Below are 24,793 nucleotides of genomic sequence, written 5' to 3'. Positions count from 1 at the left end.
CCTGTGGCAGACCGCAAGGGGCTGTACAATATTGCATTCAAATTAGCTGCCTCAAAACTCAGCGGCTATGCCTAACAAGCCCAAAAACAACATTACATGGAATCTAGAGAGTGCGCTGCATATTACCAAATGTTTTATGTTATCTCTTCACTGTTGACATCTCACCTATTGCTGTGAATATGTCTAATAACCTGTGTCTAATATCTGTGCATATTATATGCAGCCATAGCTTAGTTAGGATGCAGTAAAAAAAAAAAGGAAAAAAAAAGAAAGAAAGGAAAAAAAGATGATTCATGTGAGTGATAAATAAAAACTGCTTTCAGTTTCTCAGAGGTCCAGGCAAAGTGTTCATGTAAAAGTGAATGTTTTGAGTTCTCTGCTGGTGTGAACGCAGCTCCAGTCACCATGTCAGTGCCCTGACATCTTGTGGACAATGAAAGCAACTTCAGGAATAGCAGGAAAGTGCATGATGTTTATTTTTATCTCCATTGACTCTATTATAAAAATATCATATTTATTAGGATTTACATGTATTTATTTATTTACCCACCCAGCAAAGGCACAGTCGGTATTATGTATTATCAACTTTATGAGTATGTGTCTACCTGGAAATTATGAATTTCACTTAAGCACTGCACATGTGATTTTTCTATACACAAATATAACAAATAAAAACATTCCAGTCATCACAAGCATGTGTAAGGCTATATCATTCACAAAAGATCACTGAAGTTTAGCTAAAATGTCAAATGTTACTCTTACATGCTAATAAGGTATAAGGTGGAGACAGATATCATTTGTCTTGGGGGTCAGATGTCTGCTACCTTGAGATGGAGCTCGTGTGTGATTGGCTAGAGGAAGTAGTGGCACCACTGAGCTGTGAGAAACCACTATGACAAGACTCCAAACTGCTCATGGATCCCCTATAAATAACAGAAAAAGCATACAAGAAATATTTATTATCGCACTAATTTATTTCCAATTATTGACTGTAAAAAAAAGAGGTTAAATCCGGTGATTAGCCACAACATTAAAACATCTAACTGATTTTAAGGTTACACAACATCTGTGGTCATGGCTTGTTTTTGAAAAAGCTTGTTCTAAACCATCAGTGATATAATTAATTTTGTAGTTTTTATGGCTTTATGACTTTGGCTACATCAAAAACACAGATCTGCTGCAACATTAAAACGAATTGCATAATGTTGTGGCAGATCAGTGTAATTACATCACAACACAACATAACATAAAATAATATAATATGAGAGAAAGCAAAGCTGCTTCAAGTCTACTAAGATTCCAATAGTGACTAAATGCCTGGTTTTAGTTTTTAATCCTGATCCATTTATAACACCAAATTATTATTCTTGGGCGACAAGCTACATCCCCAGAGGATTCATCGAAATCTGTCCATACTTTTTGACAATCAGAAAAATGCTGCCAAAAAAAAAAATATATATATATATAATATACAAAGTTCATATCTGGTGCTTTGCAAAAAGAAATATCATCAATTAGATTTTCAAGGATAAAGTGGTATAAAATGGATGGATGGATAAACCCAAGCGAGAGCAGTACAGCCAGTGTCAGAGACCATTTCGGCATTGTACAAAGAAAAAAACATGACACAACCAGAGGAAAAAGCTCCGCGGTATAATTGAACTGACCTGAAGTCGTGGGAGGCCAGCACCTCGGTGTAGTACATGATCTTACACTTGTGTGTGGAGACCTGTAGAGAAGCTAGCACGTCATCCACCCGAGGCAGGCTGGAAGCAGTGCAGGCTGGGGAGCTGTGGAAACGCCACTGGAGGATGTAGAAACCTGGCCAGCGTGTTATGTGGGATCCCTGTTTGAACAGAGGAAAGATGCTGATTAATATGACGCTGATAAAAGGACTAATTAAAACAGCTTTAATGCAGCAGAGCAGGAGATAACCATCTTCTATCACACCTGTACACTCTCTCCCTCTCTGCAAATTAGGGCTTTCTCCACCATGCTGTAGTCCTGGCCCAGCACCCAGTTCTTGTCTATCAGCTGGGCATTGACAGGCCCAGCTAGGGATGTAATGCCATGGGCCCCTAGAGTGTCTTTCTTAGGAAGCTGAGGGGCCCTCTTGGAATGGTAGATGTTAAAAGTCACATCTCCTTTAGATACATCAAAATCCCACGTGATGACTGATGAGGCCTCCTTAATCTCGATCAGCATCTGCAGGAGGGTGTAAAGAGATTAGAAATACAGCACAGCAGACAGTGGGCCATTAATCATGTTTTTCTTTGCTCAGAGCCTGCAATAAAGACTTGTTCCAGGAGGTGGCACCAGAACATTAAAAAATAAAGGCCATAGAGAAGCTGGACTTGTGGAGAAATACTCCAGTATGAGTATGAGACTGTACCTCGTACGGCGCACCCTTGAAGATACTCGCACTCTTATAAATAGAGTCAGTCAATAGGCGGTTCTCCTCACTCTCCAGCTCCTCTGCCGTCCTGTACAGAGATTTGGGGACCGTGCCTCCTTCAGGGAAGTCACACTGAGGAGAAACAATAAAAAAGAAAGACAACTGCCATTAATGTCAAGATTTGTAAATATTTGTTTATATATAACATTAGGCTACATATTTTGCACGTCATTTTTTTACTAGGAAGATGTAGAAGCCCATATGCCTGCTTCTTAGTTATTGATTTGGGAGGATAAATATGTCTATAAAAGTGTATCATCACCTAATAATTACTTGTTTTTTAGCTTTAGAATAAGCCCTGATTATGAACTTTAGGCAAGGGTCTTGATTTACAGAAGCCACCATCCTGCACTGCCAAGTTTCTACAGTGCCCCAAAGGGACAAAAAAAAAAAAGCTAGAGTGCGTATTTGGTGTTTTCAAGCAGGAGCTTACTATGCAAATTAAAATAAAAACATCCTTTCTGGTATGCAAAAGCCAGGCACAGTTCCCTGATGTGTGTGTAACACAGAGGGCTGAGTGGCATTAGACACACACTTGGACACTGAATTATGACTTATCATAAATGTTCATTTGAAAAAGCAGAATTTTTAAGGCTCCATTTCAATTCTAGAGCTATAATACACATTACTTCACCCTGTTTGTTTTGAATATACTTAATACACAGATGTCTAAGCACTGAGAAATAATTCTCACCATGCAGTCTCCTCCCAAGAAGTCAGGGATGATCTCTCTGTCGATGAGGTCCACCAAGCCTCCAGGACCCTGGTAGTCATTTCCGGCATAAACGAGAAACTTCTTACGGGTGTTCTCATCAATCAGTGGACTGACCTAGAAATGTGTAAAAAAAAAAAAAAAGGCAAAACATATTTGAAAACATTAATGTTGAAGCTTACTAAGCTTACATATTTGCACTTTTTTTGAATTACATCATAATAATTGCTGCATCTTTTATTTTTACAGGTGATTTTCCATGGGGCAAGCATGAAAGATTCATCTCATTCCTGAGCTCTTAGTAGACTAACCAGGTATGAGAATCCTTAAGTTTCAGGTCAGTTGATGAGAGCCACTATATCTTTTCTGAGCAATTTCACTTTGAGCAAACTCTGAGTCAACTATGTGCTTAGTAAATAAAAAAAAAAAAAAGTAATCATCATTTACGCTCTGGTGCCTCCATTTGGGGAAAAGAGTCCGTAAGCAAAGTAACCATTTTAATTTGTGTGCTACGTCCATTCATTATTCAGCAGACTCGAATTTCTATAATTGATGTTCGAGCGCTGGAATCTTAACTGTTTGTTAGATTACAAATGTAAGTTTACAGTATTTGTTCAGCTGTTAAATGTGGACAAAGTGCAGTTGGCAGCAGGAGTTGAAATGAAACGAGTTAGACACGTGCATTTATAGACCTAGTGTATGGTTATAAACTTTCAGTGACATCCAAAGTTAATTGTGATTTTGGGCTGTGTTGGTATAAATATGATCAAGTCTGCATAATCTTGAAATTTAATGACTATATTTCTATGCATGACAACTTGAAATATACTTATTGAAATGCTTTAAAAACGAGACAAGACCTATGATTGGTCTAAATCTTCACATCAACGTTTTTTCAGTCATAATGTCGCTTTTCCAGTACATGTTCACTTCTTACAGTCTGCAGACTCACAGAGTCCCAGTTTTATTCCAAAGCACAGGATGAATGCACAATGTGTGATATTTGAATGTAAGGACACAGGGATTCATTTTAATAAACATAGGCTTCTGGTAACAAACGATGGTCCAACTTCTCCAAACCTAATACACTACAACTAACAAACAAATCAGTCTATTCTCAAAGCTGCAGTGTGCAATATTTGTTGATTCTTGTTGTTAAAGTTATTATAATTCTGTCTCGATGCAACATTATTTGGATTGTGCATCAATCATTTGAAAACCGTGTCAGTCACACAATACTATCAGCAGAAGCTTTTATCCCAACAAGCTTTCGAGCAGAATTCACTACTGAAACCTTTTTTGGGAGCCTCCAACTCATTATTAGTGCAAGGCTGATATTGCCTTCGTCTGTGTTGAAATAAAACTAATCACTTGATCTGTGCAGCACTGGAATGCAGTCATGTGACACCAGAAATTAACATTGATATACTGAGAAATAGTGTGCAGCCGATAGGCTTCATCAAATTTGCGTGAACTCATTTGATAATGATTGAAAACGTAAGAGACATTTGTTTATATCTAAATGTTACACAGTATAGCTTTACAGCATCTACATTACTCTCTAACTTGACACAGCTTTCATTACTGCTGTCTCTGTGCTTACTATTTTCTTTATTTCTTTGCTGAATGCTGTTCCTATCCTTCACTGCTACACTCATGCATTATGCAAAGGATGTGATCCAGTTTCCCCCAGATATCAGTAAGTTTTCTGTATACTGCAGTAAAAAAATCATCTTCATTTGATTAAATCATTTTTTTTTCCCTCACCCTCTTTCTCATTTCCTTTGCTTATAATTTGTGAATATTCAAAATGTTACTGGATTGCATGCATATTTAGACTCCCTGTAGAAAAAGATTGTTTTGAAGACACATTCTGTGTGCCGATGTGAACTTTATACAGTCATACTGTACATGAGGTGATGTAAAGTGCAGTCATTTATTCTCACCAGGGTCCAGAGCACTGGAAAAACTCTAGGTGCCCTCAGTATGAGGAGGCGCCCCAGAGTCTCAGGGTAGTTTGCTTCCACCACCTCGATGATTCTCAGCAGAGCCTTAATGCCCGGTCTCCACAGGTGACGCATGTTGAGACCCTCGAGATCCACCAGGCAAGTCCAGCAGCTGACCAGCATGTTAACAAAGACAATCATCAAAAAAATACACAAGCACGCAAGGACCTGACACCAGATAAATATGAATGCTTAAGTCACCTAATAGGTCGACCGAATACTCTGGTGTTTTCTTCACAACGCCTCAGTCCCTCTTCATTAATGGACAGGACCTAGGTCACAATCATAATGTTGCATCATCAATACAACTGAACATGTCCAGTGACAATTGCTGTGTGTGTGGGGTTATTTTTAGCTCACATCTTGTTTTGACTCATTAGTTAAGTAAGAACTCAACACGCTGCACCAGCAGTGGTAGTTAGAGGCCAAATTGTCTCCCGATTTCAGAATCAATTCAAGAACAGTTAAAGTTACATTATTACCTGTCTTAGGAGCAGCTCCTCCCCCAGCGCTCGTACTAGACCCTTAGTGTCCATTTGTCCCAGACGCAAGACATAGAAAGGACGTCCATCTAAACATGCATCACAATATGAAATGGATCCATTTACAAGTGTATTTGCACACAAATATACAGACATTGACAGATTCAACAAATATTAAGCTGTTATTTACTACTATAACAGGTACTTATCATTTTGAATGTAAACGTTCAAAATACACTTCCTGTGCTCACACATCCTGACAGTCACCAGGTGCATCAGCTGAGCTGTGGCTCATCAAACGTGGGAGCTGTGGCAGATGGTGCTCAGATGGCACAGTCAATAATTAATAGCTCATAACTCATTTCAACTCCAGTGAAACACAGACAAATAAATATGCCTATTTATCTGTGTGCTCACTCGTAAGAAGGCACTTTAACTGCAGACACACGCACACACTAACCGTAAGTCGTGAAATGAAGTGAAAATGAGATGATGAGAAGATAAAATAGATCGTCCAGTACCTCTGTCGTGGTGGTGCCAGCCGCCAGTGTAATATTCCTGAAGCAGCTGTGGACGCTCCCATGTGTCTAACAGGAAGTCCACCTGATGTTGCTTCCTCCAGGTTAGCGATTGACACAAAATCTCCCTTGCCTTGTCTAGGTTGAAATCTCTGGCTCTCAGGAAGCGCAGCACGTGCTGATCCTTTGGAATCTATACAAATGAGGCAAGACTCAAACCTTTAATGGAACATTTTAGTTCAGTAAATACAGCAATGTCATTAATGCTTATTTTCCTATTTCTAATCTACAGTATATCAGTGAACGGTCAAATTGTCTTAAACACAGCTAGGTTTCAGAAGTGAAAGCCAACAAATAACATTAATTTTTCATAATTGCATTAACAGCTGTGTGTTGCGGTTAACTGTGTTGGTGTATTATGTGACCTTGCCCTTGTGGGTTTCCTGGAGCCACTGGCGCAGACGAATAAGACAGCTCTCCTGCAGAGGTGTTAAATCACCTAGGTAACGTCTGATGTAGTCTGCATCCAACTTGTCTATAGACAGAAAGAGAACACATGCACGGTGTAAAGCTAGCACATATTGCAAGCTTCCGATGGAGCTGTTCACGGCACTGTATTTTCAGCATAATTTAAAATAACAATTCCAGCCAACCATGAAAAGAAACGCTACAGCTGTGTCTTCAAACCCACCTTGAAGCCTGTTTGCTGCTGTTCACGCAGATATTCTTTGCAAGTTTAGCAGTGTTTGTAAAACCAGGGGAGAGACTCTAATGTATAGTGCGTTGTCTGAGCTCTGTTAACCAACAGCCCTGCACAGCGTGTCCTTCCACCCTCATGAGAACATGGTCGCTTTCTGAGGCTTTGGTAAGAGCCAGCCCATCAATGTGTACTTGAATGAGGACAAAAGATTCCCAGCTGAAAGTTCACAACATAAAAGCAGCAAGCAGATCGGCTCCTGCGCACCCCACAACCATCATTAACACACACCTAATGCTAGCCCTACAGTGTTGCATTACAAATCTGCAGCCATCGACCAGTTTGTCCAAATAGCAAGACGCAAACTGACAACGTAGCATGTTCAAGAACAACCGGATTCACTAGATGAGCCCAGGTTTAGATACATCTTCACATTAGATGCTGGCAGAGTGGGAGTAAATGCATCACCACATCTATCTCTGCTGTTGCGGCACACCATGCTTTCTCTCGCTCTCTCTCAGGTTCTTTGTGGAGGAGCAGCTTATCCTCGAGGCAGTGTTGAGCACCCAATGTTGCAAGTTTGTCCTAGTTGGTCAGCGAGCATTAAAAATGAGCTTCATCGTTCAGGCACAGAAAGCCCTCCCTCTGATCACATCTCATCTGCTGTCCACATGGGAACAGAGTATGCTGCTGTTCAAGAAGTTGTTGACATTTTGCTTTAGGACACCACAGAGCTAATCACTCTGACAACAAATTTGTGTTGTGTTGTCAATAGCGGCTGGTGGTTTGGACTCCTGGCAACGGTCAGCATGGACATTTTCCTCCTTCTTACGTTGCATATCAGAAATATTTCACTGTCAGTCAGTCTGTAAAACAATAATGCAGCCCTGTCTGATGGGACAGTCGAGAGGTCAACGCCAATTTTCAGAAGCAAATGTCTTGGGCTCAACCAGCATTAGGAGGAGAGGCAGATCAATAGACAGACCTTTCCCAAGGAGACAGACAGGAAAACCCACGGATGTACGATTGAATAGAGTGGGGTTGTCTTCCAACCGGAAAGGTGGGCGTTTGATCTCCGGCCCCTGAAATAGCTCCTGGCGGCAATGCAGCATATTAATAGTGTGTGATAGAAAAAACGCTGCATACAGATGTGCTTTAAGAATGTTTAGCACAAACATCACAAACATCCAGATTTGTTTGCATAGAAACACAAGTATAACCATTCCACCATTACCATCTTTCCTAATATGGAAGCACTGCTCTAATGTGTAACCAATGTTGTGAGAGTTGTTACTCGTCCACTGGCCTTTTAATTAACAGGGACAAGCATACAGTCCCATTATTTTTTAAACATTACATGACATTAGTGTCATAACCTTTGCTTACAGACACCCTGAATGGAAAAGACTCGAGGGACAGTACACTGTACTTGTGATGCTGGCTGCCATTCTATAGTTAACTGCGACTCATAAATAACCACTGACCATCAGGAGAGCCAGCCAGCAGCTCCGTGGAACAGGATGGGTCTTTGCAGGGCAGCCTGTCCTTGGCACTCTTCACTGGGATGGCTCTGGGAGTAGAGGAGGGCGGCAGCAGAAGTTTGGCAGCTGCTGTGCCAGAGGCCACAGGCGGTATCCAACGAGGTATATAAGTTATGCCTTCTTCTTCCAGCTCTTTGAGGTAGTACTCAATAATTTCTTTACCCTACGACATTAGAGGGAGATCAAACTATAGATATAGACAAGTGCGGAGGCAGGAGAACACTGTCTGTATGGGTTATTTAACAGCCACAAACCTTTTTAATACTTGCAGCATACTGTTTCATAGCTATCTTCTCTGCCATGCTCTCAAAGCCAAAAAAGGACTTCATATCCAGACTGGCTGTCTGTTCAAAGCATGTCCATTCCTCATTCTCTGGATGAACCTGTGCAAACACAAACAAAATGGTGTTATGGATGCTGAATCTTCATTAAATATGTATTTTATATTGCAGCTCTTTGGCAAAATGTCTATCACTATGATTTATGTGTTTGCCCCTTGTGTTTTCACATTCTGAGCATGTCATCATGAATTTCCTCAATCCCCCATTTTTAATGCGAGTTTGAGACGCACCGTGTATTTGCAGTTTTCACGGACAATGACTCTGTTGGAGAATGTCTCGTTGTGGACCTCGATGTGCAGCGTCCTGTCTCTGTGGTTCAGAGTGTTCTTTTGGAGGAAGTAGAGGTAGTCTACGCCGGCAATCTAAAAGCAAAACAACATAATAGAATATAGAATCGTTAGATGTGAACAATGCAACATTTATCATGCCATAGACTGTAGCAAATATGTAATGCAATTTTAAGAATCATGGCCACAAAATATTCCAATAGTTTTGTTTTTCCAAAGGAATAATTAAACCTTATCATTGCATCAGTTAGCATCTTTCAACACTTTTGCTCAGTGAAAGCTCAGAGGAGAATTACCCTTTTAAGAAGTCTTGGAGCATCAATGTCAATCATGCAACGTCTCTCAGTTACAACCGTGGATGCATCCTCACTTTGGTCTTCACTGATGATCTCGCTGTCCACAAACACCGGGATCAAGGGGCACTTTGGGAATCTCCTTTTATATGCCTGCGGATAAGATAAGACATGCACGACATAATGAAGAGATCAGCAAGTGAAAAATCTGTGCAAAGATTCAGCGGTGCAGGTTTTCCTGGTGTTGTCGTCGCGTCTGGCTCAGCTCACTCTGTCCCACTTTGGGATTTTGCTCCTGTTCTCTTTCATTATGAGTCAGCTCTCTGGCTGAGCAGAAAGGCTCCTTTTAATGGTTCTATTGCAATAAGGTCATTAGTATTTACAATGAGAGTAAACTATAATGGGTCCGTCACCATCAACATAAAACAGATTTACAGCACACGATTTCCGTGTCACATTAGGCTACATTTAATAGTTATTAGCTCTAACAGTTCACATAAATGCATATTAACGTTTGACGTTTTGTGCAAAACTTCAGCCTGCATTTAAGGCAGCTTTTATAGCCAGTGATAACGTCATGTTTTATGGTCCACGGCATACTGTATAAGTGACCATCTGTTCACAGGAGTTTCACCTGTCAATATTGACTGAGACGGCATGTCAGGATATGTAAAAATAGTCATCTGTCTGTGTAACCAGCAGCAGTGGAGCTTGTGCTGATAATGTACTGGCGATAACCAGATGCAGGGAAAGAACATGACCTTTAGAATATGAATATCTGCCTTTTTAATGTATTCAAGTTATAATAAATTAGTTCAACATGCTGCTAATTATCCCCACGATTCTCAGACGCCTAGAAGCAACTGTTTGCATGTATGCAGTGAATAAACCTGGTTGCCTTACATGCAATTTTAAACGTCTGTAACTTGCTATGAAAACAGACAAAAGGCACAAGACAGCATCATTTCTACTTAATTTATTGTTTTTCTCTCACTAAGGTATTGGTCTTGCATATCCCCTCTCACACACATCTGCACCATCCTGTGTAATCACCACAATCAATAAGATGACACTTCTCACAAAGCAAATTAATTGGAGAGGCTTCCTTGGTAAATAAGAAACCTTGCCTTGTATTGTCCAACCAGCACACTACACAAGAAAACAATATGTTTTATTGATTGCAGACAAATTGAAATCTTTGCCCTGCCATGTCCTCTTAGTGCTACAAGCATAAAAAACATAATGTGTGCATAAAGTATAAAAGAAGAGCAGACGGAAGAAAAGGAGACTTTGTGTAAGCTGAACATCAGAAACAGTTTCCACCATATTACACATACTTCAAGACAAATGAAGGAGGTGAAAGACTATTCCCTGGATTCTGCCATTTACTTTTTGGATAAAAACGGGCACATTTTAATATACATTACAATTAGGGAGAGCATTTTAATTGTGAGAGGATTCATGCGAGATGAAGCCCGCTTAAATGTTAACTTAAACATTGCATTGAAGGAGTTATTGTATGCAGAGCAAAGTATCACTGCAGCACCCCGGTCTTTAGCCCTTTTTGTGGGCATTGCATAAGTCATTTGGATTAATATGTAACTCTGGAGAGCAAGAAACAACAGCAGCAGCAGGAGCAGCAGCCTGTAAAAGTTGGTGACTCTTCTGGAAATCCCTATTTTGTCCTGATTTTGTTCCTGTTCTTGCATAAATGTAAAGCTTTAGTTTGTAGGTTGTTAGTGAAGCAAACAATAATTTGAGATTTTTTTTCACTCAAGGTATTATTGTTATAGCAGATGAATGTTTGAAAAACTGGGATCTCCTACTATTTGATGGTATTTCTTGATCAATCTATTGGCAGCGTTGTTAATGGGACTATTAACATTTCTGATGACAAATTATTGTGGCCATATCTTATCTGAGGGTGATGTCAATCAAGGAATATTTTGTTATGTGAAGAGAAGTTGCCCTTAAAAGCTATTCCAGGCTGAATATATTGTAGAAAATAAGTCAAGTAGCCCGATTTCTTCATGAGAAAAACAAAAAGGTATGGCAAGTTATATCAAGTTATGTTTCCTGGACTTACATCATCCTGTCAAGAAAAATTATTATGCCTTTGTTTATCCGTTAGTTCGTAAATAAATACTGTAGTATTTATTTATTCTCCCACCCTTATTTGGTATCTTCATATATGGTATTACTCTATACATTAACACTATTTTAGATTTCTGTTTATTTGTTATGTTCCTATTTCTACGCAAGAGCGGAGCAAATGTAATGAAACCGAATTTCCCACTATAAGATGAAGAAACCGTTTCTCCTTCTGATATAAATGGTCAGTGGAATCAAGTGGAAAATTTCCACTGCTTGGTGCTTAAGAGTTGGGGAATTTGAATGAGTAGTTTTCATCCCACACACACACACACACATACCGTGCAGAATACTCTTTTTAGACCACTGCACTGCACCAGGAGAGCTTTTTCTTTCCCTCTCTCTCTCTCTCTCTCACTCTTTACTCTGTCCAGTCACTCATCACACAGCATTTATGACAAGTGAGAGTCCATCAAGTTAGAAGAGGCAGACAGACCTGGTAGTGTGAGGGAGACACTGTGAAGTTTGTCCAAGTGTCTGGTTGTCTGTACATCGCCACAGCTAAACCATGTTAAAACATTTAATCGCAAATACTTTAGAACATTTTGCATAAGACTGTAATTTACTTTGAAATGTATATTTCTAGCAACTTTTACTTTTACTCCACTACATTTCGCAAATAAATTGTGTACTTTTACTCCACTAACTATCTCTGTTACTACAAAATAAAATCAGAAGAAGAAGAAGAGTTGGTAATGGTCTGTATTTATATAGAGCTTTAGATTAGTCTTGTTTATGAGATGTACAAAATGTACAAAAAAAATAGATCTGATCTGTCATGGAGGAATTAATTAACCAGGACATGTTAACATTTGAGAATTTCAAATTAAGGAACAGATTATTTGACTATCATTATTATAATTGTCAAGTTGTTAATTTAGCCCAAACAATAAACACATCAATAACAGCCTCATACATGTGCTAATAACATTTTTCTTAAATCATTAAAAGTTAACATATTTTTTATATAACGATGCAATTCAAAGGTGTACAAACGCCACACATGCTACAGCAGCAGCAGGCTACATGTGTGTTATGTAAAGTCCTGCAGAGTAATAAAGGCTTTTTTTGTACATGGTTAAGTAACAGATGACGCACATGATTACATCTGGACCAAAAGAGAATGTAAGCACGACACTCACCGCCATTATTAACTCAAATGGATGCTTGTAGACCCGAACTGGTGATTGGTATTCCTGCACCATGGTTGAACTTCTCTCACGACAACTTCACAAAGAAAACTGTACACACACACACAAACAAACAAAAAGTTAACCTCACACACACACATACACGACAGCAGTGAAACACAGTGTATCCACAGTAATAATGACTCTAATTAAGACTGACACCTTGAAACAAACGTGAATTTTTGGAGCTACATAATAACAACATTAAGTGACAGTGGGAAACTACTCGAACGAGAACAGGCCCGAGCAGCGAAAAGAAGAAGAAAAAGCTTACTTTTAGCGGCAAACGCTGAAAAACACCCGTTCTTTGGTAAGTTTATACCTCACTGAAGCAGCGCAACAGTTTCTCCTCCATGTTGACTGACTGTCAGCTGTGTGTGAACACCTGTGTGTGTGCAAACCTTCATTGGTAACGCTAAAGTGAAAAGAGCAACAGTAGCCGCTCGCTTGTTGTGTCTCTCTGGAGTCAGCAGACTGTTACGAAGCTCCGCCCCCTACAGACAAACAGGAAGTTGGTGTAACGGTTTGAAGTTTGTTACGTTGTTACGTCAGAGGAAGATCATAGGTTACATCGAAAACATACAAAACAAAACCTATAATATCCTGAAGTGAATAGATTATATTTAAAATGTGTTTTTATTATTATAATAAAAATTATTATTATTATTATTGATCCAAGCCCTATTATTTTCGGTTTTTTTTATCTTCTACGACAGGTCTAGTCTTCTTATTAATATTTGTATTATTATTATTAGTAGTAGTAGTAGTGTATTTTTGTTTTTGTTGTCTGTTGTTATTTTATTTAATTTTTTAAAATATATATATTGTAATGATTGTACACTTGATTGTAAAACTGTTCAACAATGTTGGTATTTGGCATCACGTTTGGTTTAATTTCTTGGTAAGGCTTTAATTGTTTTGTTGGTTATTTTAATATATATTTCGTCAAAATAGCTGGATTTCAGGACAAAGCTGCGATGTTAAGGATCAAACCATCGAAATAAGATCCCTTTGAGTTGTACAGATATCATTTGCAAACTCAGTGAACATTAACTATGAGAGAATGAAACTACAGACTGCAACTTTAATGAGTGTGTGTATTGTTTGCACTGAGGTTACAAAAGTTGCGGTGGCAGGTCAATGGGCTACTCTTATTATTCTCTTATTATGCTGAAGCACTCACTCGCTTACTCTCCACATGAGGGTCACTGGGCTGCTGGTGCCAATCCCTGCTGGGGTAAAACCTGGACAGGTCACCGGGTCAACACAAAGAGACGACAAACAACCATTCTCTCACACATTTACTTTGAAATTCGCACACTGCGATAACTCTTGGGCGAGTACGAGGCTGTCACGGATCACAAACAACCCCCAATTTAACTTTCTGAGAACTCTCAACACATGAACTTTATTGTGCATTTTTCATGATCACCTTCTACAGGGAAGTGTCTAGATTTGAAGTTTAGTCCACGGCAAGTGAACAGAGCTGTCTGAACATGATGTGGAGAAGAAGGACTCGCACAGCTGACGAAGCCATGGGGTCAAAGAAACCACCTGCTGAGGAGAGAGATTGAAACTTGTCAATTGACAGATCTGGTGCACTGACGGTTCCCAGGAGCACAACGGAACAACCACTTATTCTTATTTGAGCATGCCGGTGGTCAACCCTGCAGAACTCCAAAGATCCAGTGCAGAGAAGAATTTTGCTCAATTAACCCTTTAAGGTACGCACCAAGAAAAAAGTAAAGGAAAAAATAATTTCTTTGCATGTTTTATTCACTTATGATAAAAAATAACGACAATAAATATATATTTTTGTAAATTAGACCCCACAATATTTCAGATACAGCTTGATGCATTTTTCAATGAGATACAATGACTTAAAGTGTGGTCGACCAAATAGTTGAGTAGTATCTTAAAGGGCTAAAACTGTCATTACAAAGGAAGTGTCAATTATTTATTCATTTTATTAGAATGTATTTTAATGCAAAGGCTGTAGCAAAGTGTTTCTGAATAAATCAAGGGGAAACCTTTTACCTTCAATAATGAACAGCTGATCTGTAGATATACTGCCAGGTCACATGAGACACCACACACTTAGTGCGACAGCGCAAAGGTCAATCTGCAAAGCGCAAGCGTGGGCAGTTTATAGGTGATGCACATCCTGCACAGCTATATATTATAATATTGCAGGTGAGATTGGTTGGCTGTGGCAGTAAAGCCACGGTGGTTAAACATCATTAACGTGGTACATCATGAGTTGTCTGATTCACTCTTTTTTCCAGTCTTGTCCAGAGGAGGTTGTTGTTCATTAATTGTCCACATGAGGTCCTCACTCCTTTCCAATGATTGCAAGATAAGACAAAGATCATCAGTGCAGTGTATTTGCATTTACTGTCACAGTTATTGTAAAAAAAAAAATGGACACGTGGAAGGTGATTTCATGGAATGAAATGACTGACCTATTTATACTGATAAAAAAAAAGTGGAAATCTTACCAGGATTCTCTTTATATCTCTTGTCTTTTTTTGTGTTGGAGCACTGTTTCCTTCCTGCAGATGGGAGTCAGAGCTGTAAGGCTACGTGGGATCAAGCTGACACACCAGACTTAAACATCGTTCTCTTGGGCTTCATTGTTGAGAACAGCCTGCAGACTGTTACATTTTAAAATTCTGTGCCTCTCCAGCAGAAGAATATCTCTGAAACACTGTGTTGTAAGTAACACTGTGATATAAAGTACAGGTGCAGACGACTGGATCCCAGCTATAAGGTAAGGTGATGCAGAATGAAGGTCAGAAACATTATGCACAATGGTTGGGCGAATTATAATTGCAGGGTAACTCCGTATAAGAATATCTCGCTGGTATAGGCTTCGACTGTCGCCCTTTTGCACGACTGCTCAGAAATACAGTATATTTGACAGTAAAGAAAGCTTTCTGTATTCTACCTGAGTATTAGCACCATACTTTTGGATCACTACGCTCTAATTTAAAAGAACGCTGGTGAGGGAAAAAGTAGCATGCATTTTTTTAGCTCAGCTAATAATAAAAAAACATTTTGTTCTAATTAAGAGAATGTGCACGCCATCCACTGTCGACAGTTTGAAGTCAAGAAAACTGTGCTGAAGGCAGAAAGAAGTTAATACCGCCTTAATTGCAACATGTATACAAAGAAGAGGTTATTTTTAGTGTTGACATTTATCAACGATTATCAAAGATACAGGTGGAGCTGATGCATACGCCCGTCTCGCAGAACGCAGCACAACGGCTGCCTCTTGCTATCACCTTGAAGCTGTTTTCAGCACACTGTCAGACGCGTCAGTGTGGTCACAGTCTGGAATAACCACGGCACGACAGCACTCATACAGATGCTAATGAAATACACATCAAAGCATCCCCACTAAAACCCCCACATTAAATGGTGACAGCCGCTATAGTTCACACCTAAGGACAGAATTTGAAACACAGCGATGTGACATGGGATTTACGAAATTCCATGTTTCTCATTTATGAAGAAAAAAAAAAACACGTGCAAGAACACTAATCTAAAACCTTTATAAAACAGGAAAAACATGAGCAATGTATTTATAGTTATTGCATTTAAGACATTCGAAGCATTTCAGATGTATTATTTATTTCATTGCCTTGTTTGTTCACTTTGAAGGTTTTGTCCTTGTGTGTCCTTCCCCCAGCTTTGCGTTCCACCTTTGTGCTCACTTGCGCTGAATTAGTTTCCCCTGCACATTTCCACCTCCGTCTCGTTACCCCTACAGTGTATATAGTCTCTGTGTCCTTGTTTGTTTTATCCTTATGTAAACCATGCTTGTTTCCTTTGCAGTATTGGATTTGATGTTCAGCTTACACTGCCTTACCTTTTGGACTCTGTATGCTTCCTACTGTATGTTTTTATTAACCCTTAAATAACACCTAGACACATTTTTTTTGTGTGTTTTTGGCTTTTCATTTCTATAATATTTTATCCTTTTTTCCACACATGCTGTTAAAAATCTCTATCGTAAACAGCGTTAACTAAAATACTCACACTAACACACCTACGCACAAAAATGTGCTCATTGAAACCCATTGAAATCTCAATTTTTGATGCATCATGACAAAAAACTTAGGTTAAAAACTTAACAAATAGAATATGAACACACACACACACACACACACACACACACACACACATATAAATGTTTAAGCTAATATTTCAGGTATATATATTTATACAAATAAAAACAATCCAGTTTGCATGAAGTATATTGACAACAATACATTTATTGTATTTTTTAGACCATAAAATGAAGGTGCATCATGAAAAAACTTGTCCATTTCAGAGTTAAAAAATGTAAAGTTAATTTAATATTTTGTTAAAAATTAAAAGATAATCATTCATACAATTTTTATAGCTTCATTTAGTGCTCTGTATGTTTGTTAAACAAAACTTTTTTGAAGGCGCATCAAAGGGTTAATAGACGAGTCCTGCTGTCTCATTTCTGCATTCGAGTCCTGTTTTTTTGTCAAATTTGGGATTAGAACGCACGCTACGGGATTAAAACTATACTTTCTAGTTTGTTTACATACACGTGGAGTGCCACAACAGGCTGTTAGAGCTGTGTTAATAGGTGTGATGCAGGTGTCGGCTTTAATCATAGATGTGCTGTGCAGACAGATGGCTGTCAAATACATTCATGAACAACAGTGTTGGCAGCCGCAGTGAACTCTGTGTTTCAGCAGTAATGATTATCTCCGAATTACTAATTAGTAAATCCATAATGTGTTGGTCTGATATCAAGATAGATTGCGACGCTGGAGATCTGAGGCACTGACATGACAAATGGCTCTTCCCACAATCTGCTCAGAATCACTCATCATGATATATGCTTCCTGTGCCCTTTCATATTCAAATGAGGAAGACGATGGAGTGAACAGAGACCGGGGAGCTGTGAAAAGAAGAGCCCATTCGGGAGATTTAACGAAGTGATCATCAACATAACAGTCATTCTGCCCTGGTTCTGTTGCTCAATGCAAAAGAAAAGGTTGTATTCTTCAGCCTCTGTGAGTTTAATGGAGATTTCAAGTTGGAAATGTGCCGTTTTTACCAGGAGAGCGGAATATATCTCAAAGGGTCAAAGTTCCATCCACAACTCGCCTACAAGCTCATTAATCCCCATGATGAGATTTGTTGTTGTTTGTTTGATCAGTAACTGCAAATAATACTTTTACAGAGGCGTATTATGCCAGACCGTCATGACCACGGCAATACTCACAGCTGCTCTGGCAGACAAAGCAGAATCTACTGTGTAATATCACAGCGCCAGGCCCAGAGACAGTGCAGCATGAAGTCCAGACACATCACGTCTTGTTTTTCAAACTTTTCTTGTTGTTGCCTACTGCTGTTGTTGTATCGTCTCAAAAGATTTGAGCGAAATCTCAGTCTTTTCATACCACAAGAACTGCAATAAGAAACAAAACAAAACATTGGAAAAATGTGGTATGCGGAGTTCTTACTGTGTATAGTTGTTTAGTTTTCCAATTAACACAAAAGCTTGATTTCATTCATGTGGCAACCAGTAGTGATGTCACTCTGAGCTGTTGTTTTGAAGCCTTAAAGGTGCCATATTATGTAAGAATGTGGCCGAAAACGGTTACTACATTCAAATTCAAAATACCGAGGTCTTTTAGGTTTCGTTTTGTGACGTAACTGGCAACCCGTGGTTGCTCGGCAGCTGAGACTCTACTGACTGCAATGATTGGACGGCGGTAGGTGGCGCCACATGATTTAAAACATGATTTCAAAACATAAACATGATTTGCAGTCTGCAAAATATTTTTTTTAATGCAAATATTCTGTCTGTACTGTTGTTGTTGGTGAGTTCAGTTTGTTATATGAACATTATTCCTGAGTCTCTGTGACATATTAGGAGGATTTTATGGCCAGTTGCTTTAAATTTATTACATAATGCACCTTTAAAACTGATGACTGATGTCAATCACACAGGTGTCTACTCATATGTACTGTGCATTTTGATTGAAAAAGACCTTAAACTAGTAAACGGGGCCACAAACTCATCAGGAACACGTTCCCTCTCTTTGTAAATTAAGAGATAAATTAGCCAAATTTCCCACAGGCTTGCATTCAAATGGAGTTCCTTTTTTTTTGCAACAACTGTAGTCGGCCTCTGGTGACTTTTAAATATATTCTTATTTCTGGCTGAGCCCCCTCCGGCAAATTACAAGTCTATGTCCACTTTTTATATACAGTCTCTGAATTATCATATTATTGCATGACTGTGTTTTGGCTTTACCCCACAGGGAAGACAACAACAGTCCTCTGCCACTGAGCACTGTCGGTTGGTGGGTGTGTTTACTCACTGCAGCGCACTTACACATGAGATGCCGCAGACCTCGAATGGACTCGGTAAGGTCAGCTCGTTAAGCTTTATTTTGAATGTTAATGAATTCACATGACTTGTTAACAAAATTGCATTAAGTTTGTTTTGATGTTATTTGATGCTACATATTGAGGCGAGGACGCTATTAGGGCTTTCCAATTACTCTTCTCATGCCGTATTATGCAGGCGCATGTGTGTGCTACATCTTCCTGTAGGTGTTTTATATTCAAAGTTGGGTTCTGATTTGCCCTTCTTCCAATTCCAGTGAGCAGTTTTCTCTTCTAGACCGCCGTTACTTTTAAGTGGTGCTCATTAATTACGAAGAAAACAGCTACCTGAAAACACTTTTACATCACCTTATAGATTTCTGCATTGTAAACAATGTCACTGAGAAGGTATTTAAGCTTAAAACTGTGTGTAAGAGACGATTCAGCATGGTGCTCTGCATATATATATACATCGAGTTTCTAACCCAATTTCTCATAGATAATATTGAAGAGACAAAACAAACAAACAAACAAAAGTGCATGGATGAAGGCATGTGTTGAATTATTGGGACTTTGGCCATTCCTTGTCGCCAGAGGCAACGCGGTGTGTCACACAACAGTGGTGATGTGTAATTAGTCGGCTCCGACAAGCCAGGCAACAGCTGTGTCCATCAGTGCAGGTGGAAAAGCCTTAACCAGCTCAATCTCAGTGGGAGATTGTAGCGAGAAGTGACAGTAGCATGCCACTTTTGGTTATTTGTTCACCCTGATGCCATTCAAGCACGGAGCGGTGGCAGCGCTGCCTGTTAGCAAACACACACAATCCATACGTGCACGCGCGCTCTCTCTCTCCATTTTAACGTCACTTTGTGTTCCAGGAAGAGTAATTATCGGGCCATTACAGAGATCTAACCGCGCAGGAAACAATTCTGTGTAATTACACTGTCAACCTGTATGAAATGACTTCCTTGTGCGTGTGGCATGTGATTGGGATAAGTAACTCCTGCAGCTACTTTAATTGGTTTTCTCAAAATAGTTGAAATGCCCTGCATATCAAGTCTGAGATAACCGGTGCAACAATTATTTCTCTCTTAAAGAAATAATTGGTAGTGACGGAAAATGATCTGCTCATATACTCTCTGTTTCTGCTGCTGTCGCATGTGAAGTGATCAAGGAACGCCACTCCGAGGTCATCTCAAGTGTCCCACAAGGACAGCAGACACTTTATGCACCATTATACATCCCTTGAGTGAGCCATGGATTAATCCACAGCAACAACCAGAAAGTCGGGGGAATTGATTAGCTGCTTTGAATCATTTATCAGACGTCATCTTTGGCCTGCTAAGTGTGAGCTGTGCTACTCATCGAGTGTTGCAAAGCATCTCTCACCATGGGCGAACGTCTTAATGATGCACCTCATAGAATGTGGGCACTGACAAAGGGCCATTAGACTCTTGAGGGACGTCTGACCGAGCCGTCGTTGGGCAAAGACGTTTGGATCGAAGAGGATGGGGTCAGAAATGATGCAGTCAAAAGCTAATGGGGTCAAAGAGAATGGAGTTAAAGACCGTCTGGTCAAATATGATGGAGTCAAAGATGACGGAGTCAAGGATGGTGGTGTCATTTATTAACAGAGTTAGAGACGATGGAGTCAAATATATTGGTTTCAAAAATGATGGAGTCAAATACGTCTTATTCAAAGTCGATAGGGTCTAAGATGGAGTCAAATATGATGAAGTGAAGGATGAAGTAAAATTAAAAAAAGGATGGAGTGATGATGATGGAGTCAAAGGTCCACACAGCAACAGCTGAAGCAAGCTAAAACTACTGCATGACATGGGAAAAGGCCTAAACTAAGACATAAGGCACCTGCATATGCACATGCGAGAATTAGTTTGGTTAGCAGCTAGCTAAATTTTAAAAGTAATCAACACAAGGAGCAAATTTTAATTTCTACAAAGTTGTGACACCTGCATTTTGTCAGTGAATTAATTAAACTTTATGATAGTTTGTGTAAACATTTTCTATGTCTATGTAATTAACTCTGTTAGCACGAGATTAGTTTTACTTGGGGACCTCTGATGACCCCAGGTAATTAATCCAATAGGAATTTTTGAAATTCAGGAAATTATACATTTGCCCTGATGCACTTTGACAGTGAGCTGACTTTCTTTTTAAAAAAACAAAAAGTATCTCGGAATGACTTGAAATTTACCATCATAATATTCGGCATTTGTTCGTAATACTGTTAATATATGTAATATGTTAGTAATACTGTTTTTAAAATTTGTTCAGCATGTGAAGTTTTGAGATGTCATCTTTACATTCAAATAAAAGAAAGTGCAATAAGAAGATGCTTTTTCTCTTACATTTTAATCACATTATTGAAAAATCACTAGGTTAATTTTATTATGGTTTGCCTTCCGTGCTTGTGGCCAGGTTCAAACAGAGATTTTGTGAAACCTAAAGTCAATGACATGTAACATGTTTTTCTTAACAAAAGTGCCTTTAACTGTGTGCAATCATATTTTTTTAAGAGATTATTGAAATGTACAAATAATACAAGCTAAATAGTCATTCAATTGTAAAATACAGTGAAAGTAATGTTAAATATCAGTTTACACTGTATTTTTTCATTTGCAGGGCAAAACTGTACATTTCAGTGACAGTAAAAAAGATGTTAATTTTACAGTAACATAATGGCAACCCAGCTGCCAGTTCTTTACTGTTTTTTTACAGGAACATTTCTAACAATGTAGGCTCCACAGAAGTGAAATCCATTGCTCAGTGAGGACAAAGAGGCCAAGCCAACTGCAAACTGAATACCCTGAAAAAGGAAAACAGAGATAGGCCAAGAACACATAATCCCGAGGCCTAAAGTCATCACAGGATTTACTTGTTTGCCCTTGGGGATTTTTGACTGATGAGTCACTTTCCAGTTCGACTATCCCCTCACTTTTTCAACTTCAGTGGAAAAAGTACAACTTTTAATGCTTTTTTTTTTTACAGAATTGATTTCAGTCTATCTCCCTCTGCAGTTGATTACTAGGAACGTACAAAACCTACACAGCCACAATATTCTGTCTTCAATCTTCCTGTTTTCCGCAGCCCCCACACCTCCCACATCAATCCATAGTTCACTAAATAACTAATGAGAACATGCAGCATGGTGGCTGTAAAACCGCACGATAGCTTTGATCTTGCCAAAAACTTTTATATCAAGGTCCCAACAACGCTGATCCAAGAAAACATGTTTTTCTTTGATTCCCATTTGAGAGTTCTGGCCCTTTACTATATATCTTTGGTATGACAAGATGGCTTTGAAGTTGCTGAGAGAAGCCCTAATAAAAAACGGCTACATGCTTCTCTTTCCTCTTCCCGTCATCTCTCACACTTCACTCTTTCCAGACTCTTCTAAACCCAGCCTCAGCTTCAATCCCTTCAGCTTTGATACTTGCTCTTACTATCTGATCGTTTGTCTTCTCTTACTTCCTCCTGATTCATTTTCTTTGCAGGAGGGTTTCTGGTCATTTTCCACTTCCTCTCACCTATGTTGAATTCCTCCTAAGCCTTCTCTATCACTTCTATTCCAGCTTGACAGTCCACTCAGAAAAGAGCACCAGAGAAGACGGAACTGTCAATAAAGGATGAGGATCTCGTCCTCTCATTACACTCCCCTTCACTCATTCAGACTTCTTCTCATGTCAGGAGTGGGAATCACCAAGCATCCACTAAGAATCTGCCTTCAAGGCACCACCAACAATGGACCCTTCTCTTCACACACAGGGGATTGGTGCCTTATTATGTTCAGTGAGCTTCTCACTCACATCTGTAGATTCCATAATGGAGAATGACTGTGAGACAGCTGAGACAGATGCAGCCATAGGTGTTTGTAGCGACAGCTGCCGGCTGACACTGTGAGCCAGAGGAAGACGGAGTAAGTGAAAGACTGTGGAATAGCCTCTTGACTTCTCGTTATGCCCTATACCCTGCCACCTGCACACATCGTACATCGTACTAAAGGAATACATAGTGATAGCTCAAAGGTAAAATGTGTGCATTTATTGCTAGAGGGTGGGATGTCATGCAGACTGACATGCCGGCCGGAGGACGTTAACTGTCAACAGAAGCAGACAGTTATACCTCTGGCCCCTGCATGCATCTTTATCTGAAACCCTGGACAGGATCACAATCCTGTACGGATCCTTCGTCTTATACCACAATGGCTCGAGTGGCTATACTCTAGCCTGCCATCTGCTCAACTCAAATCACTATTGTGTGTCCCCAGTCTTCTTGCTAATTTGACTGGTTTAAAGGTGCCATATGTAAGGATGTGGCCAAAAACAGTTACTGCATTCAAATTCAAAATACCGAGGTCTTTTAGGTTTCGTTTTCTGATGTAACTGGCAACCCGTGGTTGCCCGGCAGCTGAGACTCTACTGACTGCAATGATTGGTAGACGGCGGTAGGTGGCGCCACATGCCAAAACATGATTTCAAAACATAAACATGATTTGCAGTTTGCAAAATATTTTTTTTAGTGCAAATATTTTGTCTGTACTGTTGGTGAGTTCACTATGTTATATGAATATTATTCCTGAGTCTCTGTGACATATTTGGAGGATTTAATGACCAGTTGCTTTAGATTTATTTACATAATGCACCTTTAAGTTTGCATATATATTCAAGCCAAAGACTGGAAATGAGAGGAAGCGGCTTCTCTGTCTTTTTTCTAATGGAAACAAAATCCACGTGCATGAGGTACCTGTGTCTATTGCAAGTGGAAACCAGTTGTGAATTCACTCAAAGGAATCTGAACGAAAAAAAAAAAAAAAAAAAATGAGTAAGTCAATATTTTTTGCCTCTGGTTCAGTTGACTTCACTGTGGTAGACAGGAGAGCCTTATCATTCACCAGCACAGCTCTGTGCAAGTGGTGAGCAATGCGTTTCCTCGCGGAAATGAACACACTCTCCTCTCACACCTCCAGCCAAGATTCTGATCAACTTATTCAATTTGTTAAGTCCAGTCAAATCAGTTTGACGTCGCTTGATCAGTTTGCAAATGCAGTACAGTGCAAAGGTCTTGGGCCACCGTTGGATTTGTCGTTTTAGCACCGCTATAATGACTGTACAGTATAATTATTTCTCAGTCACTTTATTGGAACACATCCAGGAAATAGTTTGCACTTTCACAAAAATCAAGTCAAGTGTTTTGTGTGAGCTACTGTTACACTTAAACAACAGCGTGACCATGACTCTTTTCAAACCCTGAGTGGAAATCAAATTTATGTTACTGGTAAAAATCTATGTTTGTCCTTCATGTCCAAAAATCTCTGCTGTGAAAAAGATCTATTACTACAGGATTAGTCAAGATTTGCTTAAGCATTACATGCAGTACATGTTGTATGAGTTAAATACATTGACAGCTTGCTAACATAACACCATACATCATTCAATACCAATAATGCCATATGTAAGAATGTGGCCAAAAACAGTTACTACATTCAAATTCAAAATACCGAGGTCTTTTAGGTTTCGTTTTCTGACGTAAATGGCAACCCGTGGTTGCTCGGCAGCTGAGACTCTGCTAACTGCAATGATTGGTAGACGGCGGTAGGTGGCGCCACATGCCAAAACATGATTTCAAAACATAAACATTATTTTCATTCTGAAAAATATTTTTTTAATGCAAATATTTTGGCTGTACTTTTTTTGTTGCTGAGTTCAGTTTGTGATATGA

General features: G+C 39.3%; 1 protein-coding gene across 1 annotated transcript; it reads right to left on the bottom strand.

Annotated features, from left to right (window-relative positions):
* Positions 1–555: 555 nt before the first annotated feature.
* Positions 556–13,075, bottom strand: sec14l1 (SEC14-like lipid binding 1). The gene is made up of 16 exons (XM_083896416.1): positions 12,948–13,075; positions 12,626–12,724; positions 9,336–9,485; positions 8,983–9,114; positions 8,666–8,794; positions 8,355–8,574; positions 6,599–6,708; positions 6,177–6,366; positions 5,656–5,744; positions 5,375–5,445; positions 5,114–5,285; positions 3,150–3,284; positions 2,393–2,527; positions 1,951–2,205; positions 1,668–1,846; positions 556–923 (listed from the first exon to the last, which is right to left on the bottom strand). Exons 2-16 carry the CDS (start codon positions 12,686–12,688, stop codon positions 821–823), a joined length of 2,133 nt encoding a protein of 710 aa, XP_083752542.1. The 5' UTR covers positions 12,689–12,724; positions 12,948–13,075; the 3' UTR covers positions 556–820.
* Positions 13,076–24,793: the final 11,718 nt, after the last annotated feature.

The sequence above is a fragment of the Microchirus variegatus genome (assembly GCF_963457635.1).
Source record: "Microchirus variegatus genome assembly, chromosome: 10".
Classification (NCBI taxonomy): domain Eukaryota; kingdom Metazoa; phylum Chordata; class Actinopteri; order Pleuronectiformes; family Soleidae; genus Microchirus; species Microchirus variegatus.
This window is presented reverse-complemented; position numbering and strand designations above follow the sequence as displayed.

What these genes read in the sequence shown, in the direction of transcription:
- sec14l1 (XM_083896416.1), bottom strand. Translation starts at nt 12,688, where the DNA reads ATGGTGCAGGAATACCAATCACCAGTTCGGGTCTACAAGCATCCATTT. An exon ending in CATTTGAGTTAATAATGGCG is followed by an intron (nt 9,486 to 12,625) that starts GTGAGTGTCGTG and finishes TCTTATCCGCAG; the next exon opens with GCATATAAAAGGAGATTCCC. An exon ending in TTCCAGTGCTCTGGACCCTG is followed by an intron (nt 3,285 to 5,113) that starts GTGAGAATAAAT and finishes ACACATTTCTAG; the next exon opens with GTCAGTCCACTGATTGATGA.